The sequence below is a fragment of the Monodelphis domestica genome, chromosome 5 (assembly GCF_027887165.1).
Source record: "Monodelphis domestica isolate mMonDom1 chromosome 5, mMonDom1.pri, whole genome shotgun sequence".
Classification (NCBI taxonomy): domain Eukaryota; kingdom Metazoa; phylum Chordata; class Mammalia; order Didelphimorphia; family Didelphidae; genus Monodelphis; species Monodelphis domestica.
Window position 1 is genome coordinate 198448404 of NC_077231.1, and position 24937 is coordinate 198473340.

The 24937-nt window shown below is 33.7% G+C and overlaps 1 protein-coding gene across 2 annotated transcripts in view; it reads right to left on the bottom strand.

Annotated features, from left to right (window-relative positions):
- The window catches only part of GRM8 (glutamate metabotropic receptor 8), a 1023203-nt gene that overhangs the window by 376452 nt on the left and 621814 nt on the right, over positions 1-24937 (bottom strand). For both annotated transcript variants that reach the window (XM_001365949.4, XM_056799656.1), the window contains exon 7: positions 23283-23483. In XM_001365949.4, coding sequence (XP_001365986.1) covers positions 23283-23483 — 201 coding nt within the window. The remainder of the gene's footprint in view (positions 1-23282; positions 23484-24937) is intronic.

Sequence of the window (24937 nt, forward strand, 5' to 3'; positions counted from 1 at the left end):
ACACCAGGCCAGCGTCCTTCCTCAAAGAGTCTTCCAGCCGGAGATTGTTTCAAAGGGCCTCTCTCAAGAGCCTCTAGAGCTCCTCAAGGAGCTCTCCTTCAGAATGAGATTTCCTCTCACAGCACTTCTCCTCAAAGTGATCCATCTCCAAGGAAAGAGCCCTCAAGCATCAGTCCTCAAGGGAATGAGTCTCTCAGAATGAGATCCTCCAGAATGAGAATCAGAAATCGAGATCCTTGAATGAGATCCAAGCTCTTATTTTTAAGGGCAAAATCTCCTCTGTCACCTCCCCTAAGTCCTTACATCTACCAATCACTGTAGATGTTTCTAAAGGACCGCCCATTTTGAATTCACAGCTGAGTAGTATTAATCTCTTTAGTAAGTCAGGAAAAATGCTGCTGTGTCAACAAATTTCATTAAGAAAAAACCTCTGAATAAGTTATCACCCTTTTAGGTTTAAGTAGTTTACAAGTTGCCCCACCTTTATAGGTACTTAGTATCCCATTGTATCAATTCTAAAACAGTCATGACTCAAAGAACTTCCTGTCCCTTCCATAAGCATGGATCAAAGTACTTTCATTGTTTAGCAAGCCATTTTCTGTCCTAAAGCAGTCTTAAGTAGGGTGGAGCAGGGACACTCCCATAGCTAGGAGCCCCCACACTCAAGTAGAGTTCTCACCATCTGCTAGGGAATTTTTAAAGTAGAAGATTCCCCAATGGGGGAAACCCCTAACATTCATAAGTCTGAGAAATTTTAAGGTTTACAATACGGGCCTGATTCTTCATCACTGCCACTTCTCTCAGCTCTTGGATGCTTAAAGACCTTAGGAATTTCTTCTGGCCCTGACCAGACTATGTTTCCCTCCTTGAAATTCAATATGAAATTGATGTTTCCACATTTTCCACAAGCCTTGCCCTTCTTTTCTATAGCTACATTCTTCCCTTATGCCCAGGGGCATGAGTCGACTGGGCTCGATTTAGACTACTGATGAGGCTGGTTTCTGTTTCTAATCTTATTACATTGCTCTTGACTGAACCTTATTTCCAAATGTAAATACTGCTTTAGAGCAGACTTGAACAAAAATGATGAGGACAAGAACCTCTGTTATTGGATAAAACAGACACAAAGGAATCATTTCTAGATGTCATTCTCTATCATATTCAATGTTGAGACTATTCTGAAATCTCTTCTGACATGACATAGCTAGTATAGAGCCCAGAAAGAATTTGAAAGTGTCAAAATTTGTCCTATGGAATACTCCATTATCTTGTCTTAAAATTAACTATTCTCAAGTTTCCCATCTATATATGCCCTTGAAAATACTCAGGCAATGATGACAATAGAAGACATTTTCCCATGTAGGAATCAAACAATTTGGGCTTTTGGGTTGCTTATAAAAAATTAAATTTAATTTACTATGCTTTACTTTATTTCCTCCAAGAATTTTTCTCTAGTGTGAGCAATATGTGTCTTCTTTCACAGAATGATGAACATGGAAATATGTTATACAACCTATATTATATTATCTACCATCTTGGGGAGGAGAACATGGATGGCAAAATATCAGAAAACAATGATTTAAAATTATATTTAATATAAAAATACATTTAAAACTTAAAACAAAAAAAAACCTACTAATGATATATTTTATTTTTACTTCTGTCACCGTAAATATATTCCCTTCTCCTCAAGATTGACTCATCCCTTATAGCCAAACAAACAAATACAGAAAAAATTAAAACAAAAATAGCAATTTGGGATCTCACCAAGCAATCCATGGGATTTTGTTGTTTTCTGAAGCTAAAGTCTCCTTTCCTTTTTTTTGCAATCCTAAATATTTTCCATGCCAGGTTGTTAATGGTATACACACATCTTCCCCCCACCTCCTAAAGGTACTTCTTTATTAAGCCTAGCTACTAGCTTCATTTACACTTGGGCTTCCTACCTCATCAAAATGCTAGCATCTTCCATTCATTCAGGGTCTTGCTTTTCAACTATTCCAATAATAGATCTTAAGTCAAGACAAGTCAACAATTACTGATTAAGAGCTTACTTTGTGTCAGGTGCTGTGAAGCACTGAAGACAAAGCAAAGCAAAATTCATATCAAGGAGAAGAAATTCTAAGGGGAAAGGTAATATCAATATGGAAACCATTGGGCAAATATAAGATACATATGTGTATTGTGTACCTATGTATCAATATACATGAACACCCACAGATTCAGACATACAGATATACATGTGTACATATACATATGGACAAATAAATATATGTACATAATATGTGTGTATATACACATGCATGCTCATGTATATATACATATATACTCAAACTGATATATATATATACAAGTGTATATATAAGCATGTACCTTGTACATTTTACACACATGTGTGTTTATGCACATCCATATAGGTATTTGTGTATATATTATATGTATATGTATACATATGAATACATTAATGCATAAACATGTTCCTAATATATATATAATATGCCAACTATCCCGGCACCAGTAAAGTAACAATGGCCACTTACTTCCAAAATGGCCATTGTTACTTCACTCTCATGGAAGCATCAATAGGAATTTTATATCTTTACACTATAATGTCTTGGAACTTTGTGGAATGGAGGAGTTGGGTTGAGTCCAGGACCTTCCTAAATACCTGAAGCATAACCATATGCTATCACTACTTCCCTGAGCGATCAATCAACAGCAACTCAGGAAGTTAGTGATATTGGTCTGCCCTATCAATTCATTGTATTTTCCTTTAGTAGGAAATTTCTGATGCAGCCATATTTGGATTTTGAGGGAAGAAGGCAGGATGGGCTATGAATTAAAATTTTAAAATAGTCTTAACTTAACTCCCAAGGCACGTATGTGATTGCTTAGCATTGAGTACTACTAAGTAAAGAAACTTACTCTATCAATATAGACTTGGACTTGAACTTGATCTACAACTAGATCTTAGTGAGCTATTTAGGGGTACTGAAGAGGTTAGCCCATTTGCCCAGATACAGGATAAATCCAGAACTTTGAATCTCTAAGTACACATCTCTATTCAATATTCCAAGTGTCTTTTTGGCCATATATGGATATAAATCCACATATGTGGATATAAATCCACAAGTGTAATAAATCCCTTCCTATAGATTCTACCCAAATTCAGTTTTGCTCTGGATCATTTCTATATATGCTATTTACAGAATTCAAGTTATTTTAGAAAAATTAATAAACACTTTCCTTTAAATCAAGAAAAAGAGGAATCCATTTTATTTAGTCTATATTTTCTACTACAATTTAAAAGAGATTTTCCACTGATCCTATTACTCAAAAGGGGAGCATGGGTCCCTTATTAGTTATTTTGTAGTTGTTCTTTTTAATATTTCTTTAAATCTGGGTGGGAAGAATAGATTTTAAAATTTCCTCTTTCTGTTTCTTATAGTGATGTAATGTTTATAAATTAAGGTTTGCAACAGGAAAAATGGGGAGGGTGGAGCACATACATGCAGAGAGAGTTTGGAGAAAGGGTGGTATACTAGAGATCTTGAAGTGATAGTTAAAATTCTGTTTGAAAAATATTAAAAATAATTGTATCTGACTCCTTATAATCTACTCTTTAAGAGATCTAAACACCCCAATGGCTTTAACTAATCACTTATATTTGTGATTTTAAGAGGTTTGCCATGAAACTATGAAAAGTATTTTTAATCACAGTGATAGCTAATCAAGTTCCATTCCACACCAAGAGGAAGTATGGTATACCCTTGGGGAATTATCATTTCATGATGACATGGCATTCAACATTTTTATTTCTGATTCAAGCCAAATAAAAGAGTTTGATGGGCTAATCAGATATTATTATTTCAGGAGAACTCTCAAAGTGCTCTGGGTTAATTTTTTTTACCATAAGTCAGCAAGGCATACTCAGTCCCCTGTGAGAGCAAATGGGGTCACCTAAGCTTCACATCCTTCAATTAAGCATATGCTTCCTGTGTGGTACTTGAGGAAGAAGTACCTAAAAACCTGCTGTAGATCATTAAATTCCTTAAATAGAGCACTAAGCTACTCCTGAGTTACATCATGCTGAAATTATAATGCTCTGAAAAATAGTACAGGATATGACTATTGGCCATAATAGTCTAAAACATTATGGATTACATTATGGACTGGGTTTTTCCCTTCAAATATTGGATTAACATATGACTGAAAAAGAAGACATCTTAGCCAATGGACAGTCTTTGGCCCTGTCACAAGAATACAGAAGTCTCCCAAAACATTGGAGGGAACATCTATAGCAAATGAGTGGATATGGACAAGGATATTCATCTATATTGTTTAAGGAAATGCCCATGTCTATAAGGTCACCAATCTCCTGGAATATTGGAATTTAAAGACATAAGGATATGAATGAAGCTGCACTGGGACCATTTGCTATTAATGTAAGCAAAGCCAAGCACAGGTGTCTCTTGGTTAACTGAAGACCCCATGCAAAGAAAAGAAGTTGATTGAAAGCCTATTTTTGTCTGGTTTTGATCCAATATATTTTACCTTGTGTCTCACAAAGGAAAATTAGCTTTTGCCCTCATATTATTTATTGATTCTTCTTTCCTTTGCACTGATTTCCTTATTTCTTTTCAAAGATATTTAAGCTAGTCCAATTGTAATGCTTGCTATAAGAACTCTGCCTCTGGTACTCAGGCTTATTGCTGAAACTGAGTCTGCTCACCTGAAACCAACCTTTAACTTGCTAAATATGTTATTTTTATTTTCATAAACCCTTTCTGTTTGTAAGCTGCTGGAAAATTTATAGACCAGTTATTTTCTACTTCAATACCAATGATGCCAATTTCTATTGCTCTCAAAAGCAGAAAAGCAATTTCAGAAGGGTTGGAAAAAGCCCAACCTCCACCCTGATGTTCCATCAATTGGTTTAATCATAGACATTAAAAAATCATGGATGGAAGTCATGTCACCTCTAATATGCATCTGTACTATGTGCTAACTAACATGTGTAGGTTCCAACTGATTAAACTCTAGAACCTAAAAGAGTGGGTGAATTGTGCCACATAAACATTGAAATAAAAAAGTCTTTTCCTCCATTTGAGTTATCCCAAATGAGAAGTATACATAGTCATAAATACACAAAGGAAAGGTGATTTTATCTTTCTGAGTTGGAGGAGAGGATAAAGATGAATGTTGAGAGATTTTTTATGATCTAAGATTTGGTAGATATGTCCTAGAGAGTTGATTGAAACACATAGAGCAAAACTGATTTGCCCATGGACAAGGTCACATATTGACCTAATTTCAGAGGCAGAATTTGTACCCCAGGTCTTCTTAATCCTAAGTTCACTGTACTATTAACTACAACAATCAAACATCAAACATTTCTTAATTACCTACTATGAACCAAATTCTATGACAAAAACTGGAGGTCCAAAGAAAAAATAGAAGCACTCCTATTCTCAAAAAGCTTACAATTCTAATGAAGTAGACTTTTATACACATATATGGAGATCTGTGGATGGATACACAAATATTTATAGACATGTGTATTTATGCATTGCCATATACACATTTGGACCTGTGTGTGTTTACATGTATATATATTTGCATTTGTGTATATGTATATATATATATGTTTATATGGATATATACATATATATGTTCATATACAAATATGTGTGTTTTAGTTATATGACAAATAAGTGACATAGTAGAAAGAATGATATTAGTGAAATAAAGAAGATAGGATTATGAATCTTGCCTCCGACATTTACTAGCTACATTATTCAGAATACTTAAACTCTTTATACCTCAGTTACCACATTTGTAAAGAATAAGGATAATGAAAGTACATCTTGCAAGATTATTGTAAATATCAAATTATTTTATATATTTAAAGTACTTCCTAAAGCTCAAAAGAGCTAAATAAACATTATTAATGTTTGGATTTTTTTAAATATATTAGGCATATATAGTGGATGGAAAAGTTACCAGTTTAGAAGCAACTAGATACTGATGTGGACAGAGTACTAGTCCTGGAGTAAAGAAGACTCAAGTTTAAATGCAGTCTCATACTTAGCTGTTTGACTCTGAGAGAATCACTTAATCTTCATCTGCCTCAGTTTTCCCATTTGCAAAACAGAGACTTTAATGATCTCTACCTCGCAAAGCTGTACTGAGTTCCAAAGCCTACAGCACAATGCCTGGCACATAGTAACTACTGAATTCTGGGGATGGAGCCAAGTAGGTGGAGTGAACAAGAGCCACTCTTTGTCACCATGAGAATCTTCTCCCACTAAGTTAAAATATCACCACAAAACAAATAAAAGAGTGAAAGAACCAATAAGGACACAGAGTGAAACAACTTTCAAGAAAAGAAAAATCCAAAAGTTAGGCAAAGAACATCTGGGGCAGTAGGGTGAGAGGAGAGCAGAGCCAGCAAGAGGCTATAGTAAGGAGGGAAGAGCAAGCCAAGAGCAAGCCACATAGCCCACATCTGCTCTCCCATGTTCTGAACAGAAGTAAAAGTCAACATTCAGACCCTGATATCCTGCCTGGGCAAATACTGGTACAAACCAACTCATACTTCTTGAAATTTCAAGCCTGTGTAGAAGTCCAGAGTCCCATCCCAGGGTAGTCTTGGTTGAAGTGGACTGATCTGTGTGGGCCCAGAGTGAAGCCAGGAATCCCAGTCTAGGCTTGGAATAAGGACAAAATTCACACTTTGGGGTGAGGACACAGTTCACATCTCCCCCAATCTTTTTGCTGAAAATTAAGGGCAGAACTCCAGGACAGGGCAATCAAGAGTGTGCCTGATTTAGATCAAGTACACAATGAGAACAAAAAATTGAGCCTGGGGCTAGAATTTAATTATCCCCTGACCTGATTGAGTTCAGAGTGAGATTAAAAGCTAATGCCCAAGCCTGAGGCAAGTCCTTAAGACATCAGCATCTCAAGAGCCAATTGAAAGAGCAAGAGGAGGGCCTTCTCAAAGCTAGTAGCCCTCAGACCATCACATCAAAGTCCAAGAACAAAAACTGGTAAAAACTCAGAAAATAAGCTAAAAATAGTATCAAGAAAGTACTGAAGTTTAAGAGGGTACCCCATCTTCTCAGAAAACAGAGTCTACCTATAATTAGATAGGGAAAATGAGCAAACAACAAAAAGGCACTCAACTCTAAAGAATGTTTATGGAGACAAAGAGCAAGATAAAGACATAGAAGGGGACAGTGAAAGCAAATGAAACAAACACAAAAAGTCCAAAATTAAAATATGAATTAGACCCAGATTCTGAAAGAGCTCAAAAAAAGATATCAAAAACCAATTTAGAGAGGCAGAGGAAAAGTGGGAAAGAGAAATATATTTAAGGAAATATATAATAATTTAAGGAAAAATGAAAATGATACAAAAAGAAATGGGCCAATTGAAAAAGAAAAGCTAAAAACTGAAAGGGGAAAACCAGGCCTTAAAAATCAGAATTGACCATCTAGAAACTAATGATCTCATGAGAAATTGAGAAACAATAAAGTAGAATCAAAGAAATGAAAGAATAGAGGAAAGCATGAAATGTCTTAATGAAAAAACAACAGATCTAGGAGAGACAATTTGAGAATTATTAGATGTCCTGAAAGCCATGATCAAGAAAAAACCTTAGACATCATATTATAAGAAATTATCAAAGATAACTGCCCAGAGATCTTTGAACAAAGAATAAAATTGAAATTGAAAGAATTCACAGATTACCTAGAGAAAGAAATCCTCAAATGACAACCTTGAGGAATTCAAGAGCTAAATTCAAGAGCCATCAAACCAAGGGAAAAAATATGTCAAGTAGCCAGAAATAAACCATTTAAATGCCATGGAGCTACAATCAGAATAATACATGACCTAATGGCTTCTACATTAAAGGATAAAAAGGCATGTAATATGATATGCAGGAAGGTAAAAGCTCTAGGTTTGCAACCCAGAGCAACATATCCAGAAAAACTGAGTATTCTTTCAGGGAAAAAATGGACATTCAATAAGATAGAAGATTTGCAAGCATTCCTGAGAAATAAGCCAGACCTAAACAAAAAATCTGAAGTCCAAACATGAGACAAAAGAGAAGCCCAGAAAGGCAAATAAGAAAGATTTAAGGGATTCATTAATTTCAAAATATTTGTATGTCTACATGGAAAGGGGATATCTATATTTCTCAAAAATTATTCTTAGTAGCGGAGAAGATAGAAGGAATTTGCTCAAAAAAAGGGTGGGGAAATAAGCTGATTATAATGATATATGCATGTAAATGTGATAAGAAACAATATATATGTATAATATGCATGTATATGAATCATATATAAATAAAGGGGTGAAAAAGAGGGTCTCACCAAGAGATAAGGAAAGGGAGAGATAGAATGGGGTAAATTATGTGACTCAAAGAGTTGTGGGAAATAATTATAGAAAGGAGAAGATAAGTGTGATGATGGGCAATGCTTAAACTTTACTCTCATTGTAGCTGACTCAGAGATTGAAAAACGAATATACTCAGTGGTATATAGAATTCTATCTTACCCTAAAGAGAAGTAGAAGGGGAATGAGACAAGGGAAGGGAAGGTAATTGAAGGGAGGAGGAAATGGGGGGGCAGGTGAGAAAAAGCAAAATATTGGTTAGGAGGAACAGAGTGAAAGACAATAGAGCAGGATCTAAAGGAGACAATATGATGGAGGGTGATACACAGTTAGTAAATATAACAGTAAATGGGAATGGGATAAACTCACCCACATAATAGAAGTAGATAGCAGAGTAGATTAAAAACAAGAATCCTACTATATTTTGTTTACAAGAAACACAGTTGAGGCAGGGTGACACACACAGATTCAAGGTAAGGGGCTAGAGCAGAATTGACCATGCATCATTTAAAGTAAAAAAAAAATAGAAGTAGCAATCATGACACCAGACAAAGCTAAAGTAGAAATTGATCTGATTAAAAGAGATATGGAAAGAAATTAGATTTTTCTAAAGAGTACTATAAACAATGAAGTAATATCATTACTAAACATTTATTCACCAAATGGTAAAGCATGTAGATGTCTAAAGAAGAAATTAAAGGAGCTAAAGAAGGAAATAGATAGTAATACCATAGTCATGGGTGATCTCAACCTTCCCCTTTCAGGGCTAGATAAATTGAACCAAAAATTACACATGAAAGAAGTAACAGAAGTGCATGAAATGCTAGAAAAATTAGAGTTAATAGATATATGGAGAAAATTAAACAAGGATAAAAAAGAATATACCTTCTTCTCAGCATTTCATGGTACATATACAAAGATGAACCAAGTTCTAGGGTATAGAAATATTGCAAACAAATGCAGAGAAGCAGAAATAGCAAATGCAACTTCTTCAGATCATAATACAATAACAATTATAATTAACAAGGGTCCATGCAAAGGCAAATTTAAAGTTAATCAGAAATGAAATAATATAATTTTTCAAAATTGTTTGGTCAAAAACCAAAGAACCAATTATGGACTTCATCAAAGAGAATGACAGTGAAGAAATAACATATCAAAATCTATGGGATACAGTCAAAGCAGTATGCAGGGAAAAATTTATATCTCTGAGTGCCTATAGCAACAAAATCAAGAGGGAGGAGATCAACTTAAAAAAATAGAAAAAGAACAAATAATAAATCCCCAAATAAAAACTAAATTGGAAATCCTAAAAATTAAAGGAGAAATTAATAAAATTGAGCATAAAAGAACTAATGAATTAATAAATAAGACAAGGAGCTGGTATGTTGAAAAAATAAAATCAATAAAGTAATGGTTAATCTAATAAAAACATGAAAAAAGATGAAAAGTATGATCCTATTTCTAATGAAGAACAAATTAAGGTAATTATTAAGAACTATTTTGCCCAATTATATGGCATTAAATACTACAATCTAGGTGAAATGGGTGAATAATTACAAAAATATAAATTGCCTAGATTAACAAAAGAAGAAATAAAATACTTAAATAATCCCATCTGAGAAAAAGAAATTGAACAAGCCATCAAGGAACTTCCTAAGAAAAAATCTCCAGGATTAGATGGATTCATAATTGAATTCTATCAAACATTTAAAGAATAACAATCCTAATACTATACAAACTATTTCAGAAAATAAACAAAGAAGGAGTCTTAACAAATTCTTTTCATGACACAAATATGGTACTGATTTCAAAGCCAGGCAGACCAAAAACAGGAATGAAAACTACAGACCAATCTCCTTAATGAACATAGATGCAAAAATCTTAAATAAATACTAGCAAAAGAACTTCAGAAAGTTAGCACAAGGTTTATTCACTAGGACCAGGTGGGATTTATACCAGGAATGCAAACATGGTTTAATACTAGGAAAACCATCCACATAATTAACTATATCAATAATCAAACCAATTCAGAAAAAGCCTTCAGCAAAATACAATCCCGATTACTATTGAAAACACTAGAAAGTATAAGAATAGAAGGGCCCTTCCTCAAAATATTAAACAGTATTTATTTAAATCAGTCAGCAAGTGTCATGTGCAATTGGGACAAGTTAGAAGCTTTCCCAATAAGATCAGGAGTGAAGCAAGGATACCCATTACCACCTCTATTATTTAATATTGTACTAAAAACATAGTAATTGCTTAGTAAATGCTTATTTTCTTCTTTCTTGACAGACCACATTAGAGGGGAAGGCACTATAGCTCAAAGTACTGAGGAAGAATTGGAGCTAGAATTTATATTTGAGGTGAGTCTTAAAGAAAGAAGAAATTATAAGAGGTGACTAGAAGGGAGAACATTTCAGGAATGGGAGACAGCCAGTGTCGGTACACAAAGATGGGAGTTTTTTGTGTGAGGAATATGAAGAAAACTAATGTGACGGGCTCATAGAGTGTATTCATGAGTAAAGTATTAAAAGACTTGAAAGAAGGGGTCAAGTTGTGAAGAACTCTAAATTCCAGAGACCATATTTGATCCAAGAGGAAAGCAAAGATTACCTATTATTTATACAGACAAATCACACACAAAAAATTTAGAAGATAAAGGATTGAAAAAACCTGCTTCAAAATAGCTTTTAGACAAACTACCAATTTTGGGTGATTATGATTTCTCATTTATTTTTCACCATCAGTTTGTATATGTAGATAGGGATTTAGTCACAATTTTCTATAACTAGTTGGAATTTATCTGTGCTAGGAACACTGAACTGTATATGATTGGTTTTAGTTTTGGACATTTTAAACTATAGAGTATAAGTTGAGAATGAAATACCAACGAATTCACAGTAAATGAAAACTGGATTAATTTTCTTAATGTGGTGATTTGATGGCATCTTCTAGGGGACCAGTTTCATGCCATAAGATCAGGTATGAGGCTGGAAGAAGTAAGGAACATGTGCTTAAAACAATTATATTCCTGTGGGATCCAATATTTCAGGACCACTTTTACCACACAGATATGGACACATTCTCCAAGTGATGCAAATCATAATCCAAGCTTGCTGTCTCCTTGCATATAAATCTCTTTCATGACCTCACCTAAATTCCCCATAGTTATTCCATTCTAGATGCTGGAATCTTACTTGGGTTGTTTTGTCATTATAAGTATTTCAAATGAAGCATATAGACTTTCCTTCACTTCTTTTGTTTTCCAGTAATACATTATATTGTGGTCTCAAAAATATTATAATACTCATGTTCCTTCAAATTACTTGTAGGTTTCAAGGATTTTTAGATGTGAAGCTTTATAGTAATCCCTAAAGAAGTTTTTTTTTTTTTTTTAGATTGAACTTCCATCTCTCCTCAGATAGAAGTGAAGTATCTACTCCTCGACCCAATTCCACTATTCATTGACATGAGAGCTTTGCTCTGTTTCATTTGTGACTTAGGTTCTTTAGGCAACTGTTAACCTCCATCTCTGAGGGTTCACCATTCTGTGCTTGATGTAGTAGAGAAACTCAAATATCTTACCCTACTGCCATTCAGAACTCCCCAGGTCGAGCAATCTACCAACCTGAGCCTCCTCAATTACAGAGATTAAAGGTGTGTGTCACTGCAGTTGACGAGAATGATTCTTCTCTATGAAAGCAAACCCATACACTCCAAAAGTGCTCTATCATTTAGTGATAATACATTATGTAGTATAAAGAAGGAAAAAAAAAGATGTTAGAACCACTTTCTTGTCATGTCATTGAGCTTTTAGAGGGCAGGGTCAGTGTATGTTTCATTTCATCAACCCTCTGTGTGGTCCATACAATACGCCATTAGACATTTTAAAAATGTTTTTTAATGATGATGTTGGTGAGACATGAAGTGGTCGTGGAAATGTTTGTCCTAGAAGGTGAAACATAATTAAAGAATTGCTTGGGAATATTTAACATTCACTTACATAAATTAAAGCATTTCACATCTTCTCAAGTGAAAAATACCCACATGATCCTGTTGCCTAAACTCTGACATTATTTTAATGGATATTTTGCCATTTTTATTCCTACTATGCTTAACTAATTTCTTTTTTTTTGCTTTCCTTTGGATTAAGGGTAGAGGTTTGACTTAGATCTTTTTATGCCTATGCCTCCACTCTCTAGGCAACTGGCCTGCTATGACCACTTAGAAATTTCAAAATGGTAATAGAATTATAAGATTTAGAGATGAAAGTTGCCTTAGAAATCTTCTGGTCCAAACTTTTACTTGATGAAGGAGGAAATGGAGACTAAAAGAGGTTAAACCACTTTGATGAAAGTAAACAGACAGAGATAAAGTACAAATGAAAGTTCAAATATGCCTGCTAAAAGAATGAACAATATAGATCATGGTTTCCTTCAAAAGGAGACCAATATTCATTATTAGTGCGTTGCATACATAATATACAATAGAAACAATAGCAGTAAACGAGAAGCCAGAGATACAGGACTAAAGACAATAATTCTTAGAATCTGTCTAAACATATTTAAATATTATTGTACTTAATTTATAAACATGAAATCAATACTTCTTTTTATAAAGTGATCCATAAAATATTTTATTCACAGAATAGCATGGCCAAGTACACAAAGAGACACAATAAGGGATTTTGTTACTAACTTGTTAACATATATATGTATCTATGTGTATGTATAGGTAAATATTTGTAAATATATACATATGGGCCTGTCTAGATAAATACATGAAGATGCACATAGATATAAGGATATTTGTGTGACAATCCTGGATGATATAGTGGATAGAGTTCTGGACCTTGAGTTAGGAAGATCTGAGTTTAAAATATGCTTCAGACACTTACTAACTGTATGATCCTGGTCAAATCACTTAACCTCAATCAGACTCAGTTTCCTTTTCTGTAAAATGGGGATGATAATAATAAAGCACCTACCTCAGAGGTTTGTTGGAAGAATTAAATGAGATGATGTGTATAAAGTGCTTTGCAAGCCTTAAAGCATCAAATATAAATATTATTATAAAATATTCCTTCCCACTTTATGTACTTCTTTTGCAGAATCTGACACCCCAGTTGAAGTTCTCCATAAAATCCAAGCAAAAAATTCCAATAAATTAAATATGGTCAGAAATTGCAGAAAGCACAAGTTTCTGTCATGCTCCACAAAGAAGCAGATTGATTTTCTTCAGGAGAAAACAAAAGTAGAAGTAAAATTTTATTTCAGCAAAATAAAGATACAAAAGGAGTTCTTAAAAAAATAGTGCATTTATGGTTCAGTGTAGAGCTTATACTTTGGTGATCTCTATAACAAGTAATTGTATACAAATGAGGTTCTTATCTACCTATAAGGAACTCTCTACCTTAGCTATGAGTATCATACCATATTCTTCCAAAGTAATAAAATGCATGATTAAATTATCTTTATCACCATTCTTGAGAGTCCTACATTCCTAAATTATCATCTACATAGATTTTTTAAGTTATCTCCATTTTTAATAAGATATTGGTGAGTCAGACTGTCAATTTACTCTTAACACTCAATTCTGTTGCTCATAATTCAAAATTAGATTCCTAAAATTGATCAGTTTGACCACCACTCCTCCCATTTCACAACATATAGATGAAGATCTGGAGGAAGGGAGAGGAAAACAATAAGCCCTTAACTTCAGATATTAATCCCTAAGATATATACAATTGGCCTAGATGACTTCTTTTTGATCTAATAACTTACAATTCTAAATTTATTGTAGTGGATACTTAGAAGTGATTGAAGGAGTTTAGATTTTGACTTTATAAATAATTTAGTCTCAGAGTTATGATGTATGTTTACATATACATATACACATGTATATATATATATATATATGTATATACATATATATGTATATATATGAAGGCTAACCTAGACCTAAATATTCTTGTCTAACAATTCATTAAAAGATGATCTACCATAACTCATGTTTCTCATTTATGAACTGACTAATATTGCCTATTTTATTTTAAACAACCACTTTAAACACACTTAGGCACATAGGCCTAATGCATTTTTCTTAAAGATGCTTTAAATTCTTTCTCTCTTCATCTTTATTTGTCACCTAGATATAAAAGATTCCTAAATCTCCATTGCCTTCTCTCCCACATCCTAGTATTGCATTTTTGCCCCATTATTGTTGACATTTTCAGTTTTGTCCTACTCTTTATGACACCATTTGGGATTTTCTACATAGAGATACTGGAGTCATTTGCCATTTTCTTTTCCAGCTCATTTACTGTTGAAGAAACAAAGGCAAATGGGGTTAAGTGCTTGCCCAGGGTCATACAACTAGCAATAAGTATCTGAGACCAGATTTGAATGATCAAAAATTTGAGTCTTATTGATTCCAGGCACAACATTCTCTTCACTGTACCACGTAATTGCCCCCATTAGGGAATGACAAGCGTTTGTGGATTATCATATATTTTTTAGAAAGTGTCATTCAGGAGGAATTCATGCCCCCAAATATTTGAGATGTAAGACAGAGCAGGTTGACTCAAAAATCCTCTAATTACTATTACAAAATATATTCCAAGTATATAGAAAACAAAAAATAAATAAGAAATATCTCTTCAGTGATTATTTAAAAAGGTGAAAAGAAAGAAAGTTTATAAGTACCAAATGTCAAATCACATTACAAAGCAACAATCATTTAAATGACTTTGTACTTGTTTGAGGGGGAATAAAAGGAAAGATGTAATCAGTAAAAGAGATTAGGATGACAACACATAGAATAATACAAACAAAATGGCTGTGATAAACTCTAATTAAGTTACTGGGGCAAGTGTTCATGACCTGACAAATATTGCTGTGAAAAAGTGAAAATAAATTTGCCAGGAAAATAATTTAGACCAACTCTTCATAACAGACACCAAGATAATCTCCAATGGATACATGACATTAAAATAAAGGATCACATCAGAAATAAAGGTAGAAACAACCTTTCTCTTCTAAGGATAGAGGAAGAGTTAGTAACAAAATAAGTATGACAGAAGATAAAGATAAGACAAAATAGTATTTGATTTATGAAATTAAAACATTTTTGCACAGACAAAACCAATGCAGCTAAAATTATATAATGAATGCTGGAGCAGCTCTGAGAAAACAAGTATATTGGTGCTCTATTGGTTGAGCTATGAATTGGTGCAACTATACAAGAAAGCAATTTGGAGCTATGTCCAAAAAGTTTATAAACCATGCATACTTTTTGACTCAACTACATAACTACTAGACCTATACCTAAGGAGATCAGAGAAGGAAAAAATGAAATTCTATTTACAAAAAAAACATGATTCTTTTCAAAGTAGTCTCAAAGTGGAAGCTAAAGTTGTATCCCTCCAGTGGAGAATGACTAAAAATGGGGTATATGAACATAATGTAATACTAGTGAACCATAAGAAATGACAAAGTAGGCAGTTTCAGAGGAAATTGGGAAGACCTTGATGAATTGATACAAAAATAAATGAGAACCAGTAGAGCAATCTATAGAATAATAACAACAGTATAGATGAAAAACAACTATAAAAGACTTTAGAACAACAATCAATGGCAATGTTCAAGTCAAAAAGGAGAAATATGAAATGTATCCTTTACTTCCCATAAAAGAAGTGATGAACTTAAAATGCAAAGTGTGATATACATTTTCAGATATGATAAAAGTGGAAATTTGTTTTGTGTATTCTAGAGGCTTTATTTTCCTTTTGTTCTTTTTAATATTTGTTCAAAGGATATAGAGAGGAGGTGTAAGAAGAAAAGACTAATAAAATAAAAAATGTAAAACTGTGTAGTTGAAAAGAGATCACTAGAGATATATGACTTAAATATTTATCTTTGTATACTTAAATCACTGAAACTACACTTTCAAACATAACATAATCTTCAAATATGTGGAGATTTGTATCACTCACTCATCAACTGAAAATAAAAGGATAGAAGTTTTCTGGTTACTTTTTATAGAATTTTCCAAATTATTACTGCCCTTGAGTCAAGATGAAACTACTTGTGATAATTATAAACTTGATATATTTGATAGTATGATTATTTTTAATATTTTGGATTTTTAATCCATTTATAATTATAGGACTCTAATATGGAGTCACTTAGGCTAAGTGGTTCTAAAATCCATAGAAAATATAGGCAGAATTCATAGTTAATATTTTTCTACTATTAACTCAGGGTCAGGTCTATAATAAGGCTTGCAATTTTTCATGGGATTAATTCATGACCAAATGCAGTGGTCTTGAGTCATTTTTCCTTATAGGGCCCATGTTAGTAAATGTTAGACTATCTAGATTATGGTCCTAATAAAGAAATTTCCCCTTCCATGAACTTTACCCAAGCCTAATATAGATAACTTTTTCACCACATCTGAGTTCAATTAGAAAAGCCTTCCCAAGAGACATGAATAGCCTGTTTTCAAATAAAGAAATCAAAACTATTAATAAGAATATGAAAAAGTGTACTAAATCTCTCATCATTAAGGAAATGCAAATCAAAACAACTCTGGGGTACCACCTCACACCTAGCAGATTGGCTAATATGAAAGCAAAGGAAAATAATAAATGTTGGAGGGCATGTGGCAAACTTGGAACATTAATGCATTCCTTGTGGAATTGTGAATTGACACAACCATTCTGGAAGGCAATTTGGAACTATGTCCAAAGGATGCTAAAAGATTGTCAGCCCTTTGATCCAGCCATAGCACTGCTGGGTTTTTACCCCAAAGAAATAATAAGGGAAAATGTGTATACAAAAAGATTCATAGACATGTTCTTTGTGGTGGCAGAAAAAATTGGGAAATGAGGACATGTCCATCGATTGGGTAATGGTTAAACAAATTGTGGTATCTTTTGGTGATGGAATACTATTGTCCTAAAAGGAATAATGAACTGGAGGAATTCCATGTGAACTGGAACAACCTCCATGAATTGATGCAAAGTGAAAGGAGCATAACCAGGAGAACATTGTACACAGAGACGGATGCATTGTGGCACAATAGAATGTAATGGACTTCTCTATTAGCTGCAATGCAATGATCCAGGACAATTCTGAGGGGCTTATCAGAAACAACACTATCCACATCCAGAGAAAGAACTGTGGGAGAAGAAACACAGAAGAAAAACAACTGCTTGAATATGTGGTTTGGGGATGTAGACTCTAAATGATCACTCTATTACAAATATTAATAACATGGAAATAGGTTTTGAACAATAATACATGTAAAACCCAGTGGAATTTCTTGTTGGCTATGGGAGGGAAGAGGAAAGAGGGGAGGGAAAAAACATGAATCATGTAACCATGGGAAAATATTCTGAATTAATTAAATAAATTTAAAAAGAAAAAAAAGTTTAAATTTAAAATTTAATTTAATTTTTAAAAAAAGTAAAAGAAAAGCCTCCTTCAATAACTGGCACCCTTTATTTTTTCTCAACCAAGCCCATTATTGGGGTATATTATCTTTGATCCCCAAATTTGAATCTGTTCCTGTCGCAACATGTCTCCATCATCATCAGAGTGGGATGATTTTCTTGTATGTAGGAGCAAACATGTTTATGTCACCATACTCTGTGTGTGTGTATACTTTGACTCACTGTTTGTTGTGTTGTACTATAATAAATCTCACGATTGTATCATTTCTTTGAGTGGCAATTTACTAGAAATCCCAAGCCTTAGTTTTTGCTCTAAACCTAGTCTGAGGCCAATTAAAACTACTTTCATGCAAACATCCCTTTGTATGTCTCCATAACATAGCTCTTGCTGTGTTAATTCTTACACTCTTGAGAGAATAAATGCTATGTTTGTATATATAAATAGTTGAAACTCTATGAACTATTCTGTAACCACCTGTCTCAATAGACCATCTAAAATGAGGTTCCATATTGTTCATCAGTAAATATTTATTAAGTGCCTACCATGTTCTAGGCTTTGTTCTAAACACTGAGGGTATAAAGAAGGAAAAATATAGTCCCTGTTCTCAAGGAGCTTCTAATAGAATGAGGAATACAACAAACAGATATATACAAACAACCTAAACACAGGATAAAAAATAAATAATTAAAAAAGGAAGTCACTAGAAAAATGGGTGAGGAAAAGCTTTCTCTATATAATGGAATTTTAGTTGGAATTTTAAGTATGCCAAAGAATCCTGAGTAGGAGGAGTAGATGAAGAGGAAGAGTATTCTAAGCATGGGAAACAGACAGAAAATGTCCAGAGCCAGATAGAGAATCTAGTTCTAATGTCACTATAATGGAGCATTTGATGAAGAATAAAGTATAAGAATATTTGTAAAAGAGGAGAGAGGTTAAGGTTATAAAATGTTTAATATGTCAAACAAAGGATTTTTTATTTGATCTGGGAGACATTTGGAAGCCACTGGAGTTTACTGAGCACTTTCTTGGTCAATGGTCAAAAACTAGTAAGCAGCTGTGTCCAGATAGATCCTCTGAATCCAAATCCAAGACCTTTCTCTTCAAGATGACTCTGGCACTAACTCATATCTCTGCTCCTGCTTCTATCTCATGACTTTGGCTTTGTATTCACTCTCTTTGGTAACAACATTTGGTTCTATAGAATCTCCCCAGTGCTTCTTGTGAGGAAATCCTCTGACAGTAGACATAGGAAAATAATTCCATAACTTAATTACTTTAGGAGTAGATAGACTCATAAGGAATGGGGTAAAACCACTGCCATTTACTCAGTTGATAAGGAATAAGGGAAGGCAGAAAATGGGATGTATTGACTAGTAGGAGAAACAGTAAGTGATAACCATTTGTGAAGGAATAGCAACCACAAAAATGTTCCAAGCATGCTTATCAAATAGCTAGAATCTTTTTTACCTACTTGAGATTATCCCCTTGGTTTCTTTGGCAGTTCGTGACCTCTTTTCTGTGCTTTCCCTTGTCAAAATACTAAATTTCAAACACGCTATGGGTAGTCCTTCCCTCAGGACTCCATCTCTTTGCCTCAATTACGTAGCTACCAGGGCCATATTTTAGTCTTGACCTTATACTTGACACTCTTCTTCCTTCTATTTCAGTCTGGGGCCCTGGTTTAAGACTACCTATGGAGGAAGAAAGCTGGAAGTGCTCTCCAACATTCCAACAAATTCTCTTTGTGATGAAGAAATTCCTCCCTAGCAATAGGGAAATTTTTTATTCTATATAAGACTTGTAGTATTAATATTTTATCACCTCTAGAGCTGGGCATAAGGAATTTACACAGGTGTTTTCTTGTATGGCCTGAAAAAAATCTAAATTCAACATCTATAGCTTCCATTTTTCTTTTGATAAACCCTATCTTATAAAATTTACAGAAATAGCAATCTGTTATGATCATCACAGTAATATAACTCTAAAATGCTATTCTTTGTTTCCCTTTGACTTGCCCTCCTAAGTTACAGACAGTGTGAAAATATATAAAGTGGTGAGTAGCGCAAGGCTTATGAAGCATTTTTTTTGTTTGAAATGTATTCTGAAGCATACCACCTTGGTTTAACTTTTATAGAAATGCAGCTAAAAGAGATATAGACTTTGTTTATATTTATAAATACATTTAACTGATATCTAATTATAAAATTACCTAATATAAAAGCAATCATTACTTCTGTAAACACACATATCCAGCACTCAAATATTGAAGGCAGGGACTTGGAGTCAGTTTTTTACCTTCTCTTCCAAGTAATGCATTATAATAAAATGGTCAAAAATAATTAAATTTGAAAAGGAGAAAATAAGAGCTATGGAGTTGAATCAAAGTTATCCATATTGCTACTGGATTATATTCAAGTTATAATTAATACCTCCGTGGATCTGTTATCATTGATACAGATAATCTCTTTCATGATGTAGAGCCATAATGGATGCATGCTCTATTATTTTGTACATTGATTTTCCATGTTTTTCCTACAGGGCTTGAATGATGTTCTAAGGGGAGGAAGAGGGATTCCTCTAGATCACTTGATATTACGTGGGTACTAATAGAGCATAATAAGAGCCTTCTCCATCTGTGAGCTCTCACTTTATTACATGACCAACCAATTTTTTGTACTCTTATATTACTTAGATAATATTGCACAGGTTATTTGATACACATAATTCTAGAAACCTAAGTAGAGTATGAATGACCATTTTATCAGGTTTTCTGTAGAGAAGATTCTTGTTTAGATGTGGATTTAACTCAATGTTCTCCAACCTGGTATTATATGATGTCATGATCTTATTTGAAACTAATGTCTAAGTGAAATAATTTTAAATGAAAGTTTGCTATTTTTCAATAGGTATGTTGTAGTCAAGGAACATTTACTGTTTTCAAAAGAATTACAAATTGCTAACACACATAAGGAAAATTGCTGTAAATAACTACATCATAATAATATCCAATAAAAATGCAAATTAAAAGCACTCTAAGCTTTCACCTCACATTGAACAAATTGGAAAGTAGAAAAAGTTAAAAAATATCAACTTGGGGGGCCTATGGAAAGACAACTATATTAATACACCATAATTGGGGCTGCATATTGGCCTAACCATTGTATAAAATAATGTGGAATAATGGTTTGAAAATTACTAAACCATTAATAGGTTTTGACATAGGATTCTGAATACCAAGTACATTTTCCAATAAAGACAAAAAAATGTCTAATATATTCCAAACTAGTCATAGAATCACTTTTCATGATAGCAAAAAGCTTTAAACTAAGAGGGTACTCATCAACCAAATAATGACTGAGCAAACCAGCCTATATAAGCATAATGTTTTATCATGATATTGTAAGAAATGAGTATGAGGAATTCAGAGAAGCATGATGACCAATAAGAATTGATGCAGAGCGAAGCAATCAAAACAAGCAAAAGAAGAATATAAACAATGAACACAATAATATAAATGAAAGTATATTTTAAATGGCCAAACACTCTAATATCCAATTTTGGCTCCAGAGAGGAGATGAGGAAGCACCTCTCCTCTACTGATGCCTGTCCATGTCCTTTTTTCTCCTAGCTTTGTTCTGACTTTGGTTCCTTTTAAACCTTCATCTTTGTCTATGTGTTTCCCTGTCTTCTTGTCATTAACTTTCACAGTTGCAGTTTTTATTTGTATAAAGTGGATGCAGCTTCTCCCTCTGAAAAACTCTAACACTATCTACTACATTGTACATGTGTGTTTTTTCAATATGATTACCTTGTTGAAGTTGTTAATGAGATTTATAAGATCTAAATAATTTGTGAAGTAATTAATTTCCACATTTTACAAGAAAAAGGATTTGTTTACAGTCATTTAGCTTGTTATTTTTCAGAGTAAGCAATGAACATTTTAATGCTATGTATATAATAAATATACTATCACTTTTTAAAGGGGAGATGTATGTGTGTGTGTGTGTGTGTGTGTGTGTGTGTGTGTGTGTGTGTGTGTGTGTGGTATATGTGTTTTACTGTGCACAAGATGCATGAGTTAAAGTCAAAAGATCCCAGGTTCATTAGACCCTTGAGAGGTGAGCATGAATAATGAATTAACATATTTCCTCATGTCGAATTGATGCTAAATTTGGTCATAATAGCATTTTACTTTAGCATTTCTTTTTACCTCAATATTATATGTAGATTTTTCTGACTTTCTATTTAAAATTATTTCATGTGTATTTATTCAACTTCCACTGGATCCCTCTGTGTTCTTAAGGAGGGAATTCCTTTTCATAGTTGCATGTGAATACTATTAAAATGATATAGTATATTTGGTTTAATATCAGTATGAAAGAAATTATCTGGCATCTTACCTGAAGCAAAAAATTTATATTTTTTAAAAAGCTTCTACTTGGATTCTAAACTGAAGATGACCTTGTGCTTTTTTTCTTTTAAGGAAAAAAAAGGTTGGCAGCTAAGGTCACTGGAGTATATTATGATAGACAGTTATGCTCTGTGCCTGGCTTAGAGGCATTTCTGCTGCATGGATTAGCACCAACTAGAAAGAAACAGACAGTGCAGGACATTCTATCGTTTCATTTGTAAATAATGGCTGAAGTCATTGGCAACAACTATTTTTGTTATAAAGAATACCAACACTAAATAACTGTTCCTAGAGAAAGTCAGGTTGGACCCTTTCAAGAAGAAATGATAAATACTCAAAATATCATAGAGTCTGTATCTCTCACTTGTGGCAACCACATAAGCAAGAGTCACTGTGTTTCCCCAATAGGCAGATCCCATCTTCAGCATCTCTGCAGCGGTGGTTTTAAAGGATACAGTTTTGGGCATCAAACTGACTGAATTATTGAGTGAAAAACAATGAGAAGACTGGAAGTCTTGCATAGACTGTAGGACACCTTTTTAATATGCAAATACAAACTCCCAATCATTCACCTTTCTCAAGACAACCTTGTGTTTAAGACATTCAGAATCAGTTTCAACACAGCAAGTCTACAATTGCCTCTAATAATGGCACGAACAAAACATATTCAAAAGGAATTTAATCTTTTGTCAATAGTCCCATATAAGCTCTCCAAGTTATTTCTGAAATAGCAATTTTAAGTAGAATAGGTTGAGTGACAGGAGCTTATTTTTAGCTTCTGCTTGTTTCAGGGGCAGCTTAATGGCGGCATAAAAAAAATATGCTTGAGATTTGAAAGCAGGTGGAAAAACTCACACTTCTGATTAAAAAGAGAACTCTTTCTAATCCTGTGCTTTCCACTATGCCTGGAAGTGTCTTCTATATATAGGGAAGAAAAAATACACCCTGCCACTTCTCAAGTGTTAAAAGACAAATATAAAGAAATAAATAAATAAGTTTGTGTAACTTACCATTAAAGTTTACAGCCCGAATATAACTAAGGAGCTCTTTTCCATCAATTGTGCTCATTCGTGGACAAAGACCAATATAGCCAGGGCAGAGATCTTTATGCATATTGTGAAGTGCATAAGCCATGGAATATACTGCATCGATCACAAACTGAACTTTTCCTTCTTGTTCATAGGAGGAATCCCGGGCAATTCGCTCTAACCCTGTCAGAGAGAACAAAGAAGAAAAGGGAGGAATGAAATCTGCTCATTTGATTTTAATCTACACATTCATATAGTATAGAGTATTCAATGCAAATAAAGGTGTGAGGGGAACTGTGGCTCCAGCTACCTTTATTCTTTTAGAATACTTGTTGAGATGGACTAAAATGACCACATTTTACTCTTATGTACTGTGGCACTAGCCTGAGCCAGGTTTTACAACTGTATTTTAAATTATTGCTTTGGCAAAATGGGAAAAATATTTCATTGGAAAGAAAAAGGTCACAAGGAAATAATAAGGAGAGAGAAAGTGTGTATCTCTATGTCATGCTTACTGAATCTGAAAATATTTTACATTTGGTAATTACATAATATTTTGGTTGTGGCCTGACCTTTTAAATAAAATGTGGCAGATGTGTCATTCTTCTTATCCATATCTACTCTATTGGTATCATTTGATTAGTATGCTCAAAGTATGGTCATTTTTCTCAAATTGGTTCTTGCTTTGAGTATGCCATTTTTGGAGATTTCTCCCCCCACCAGATCTTGTAATGGAATATTTCCCTAAGTGAACCCTATTTATCTTCAGAAGAATCAGCCAATTTACTTTCTTCTCACACTCAATTTTCCATTTTAATTTTCCATTAAAGAGATGTAGATCTGTCAAAGTTACTGTCACATTGAATAATTGTATTCATATGAAGGCATATTCAATGCTCAGAATTGACATAGGAGATTGCTTTTGGTTTGGATATTAGCATTTTATGTATGAAAGAAACATAATTTTAGAGGAGGAAGGAGTTTTAGAGGTAATCTAATCTGATCTGCTGACTTCCTGATGGAGAAACTGAGGCTTACAGAGGTTAAATGAATTGCTACATAATGGCAGACTCCAAACAAAAAAAAACAAATTTATTTATTTTCATCCCAGTATTCTTTCCACTACATGATGTAAACTCTTTAATCACAAGATTTCAAGAACACATTTTAAAAATTTATAAAAAAAAAGTGATGTAGGGGGCAGCTGGATAGCTCAGTGGATTGAGAGTCAGGCCTAGAGACAGGAGGTCCTAGGTTCAAATCTGGCCTCAGACACTTCCCAGCTGTGTGACTCTGGGCAAGTCACTTGACCCCCATTGCCTAGCCCTTACCACTCTTCTGCCTTGGAGCCAATACATAATATTTGACTCCAAGATGGAAGGTGAGGGTTTAAAAAAAATGATGTATTTAAGCATGGACAAATGTCAATGTATCCATTAGCTAATTATTTCTTAACTAAAAATAAAGTCTGTAGTCCTTGTCCCCTATACACACTCTATTATACAGGAATTATTTCATTATGATGTGGAGAGACACAAAAGATATTTTTGTACTTTCCCTATTTAGACCATTATCATAGAAGATATTGTCTACAAAATCCAAATGAAAGGAGTTTCTACACATGGTGTCCATCTTCA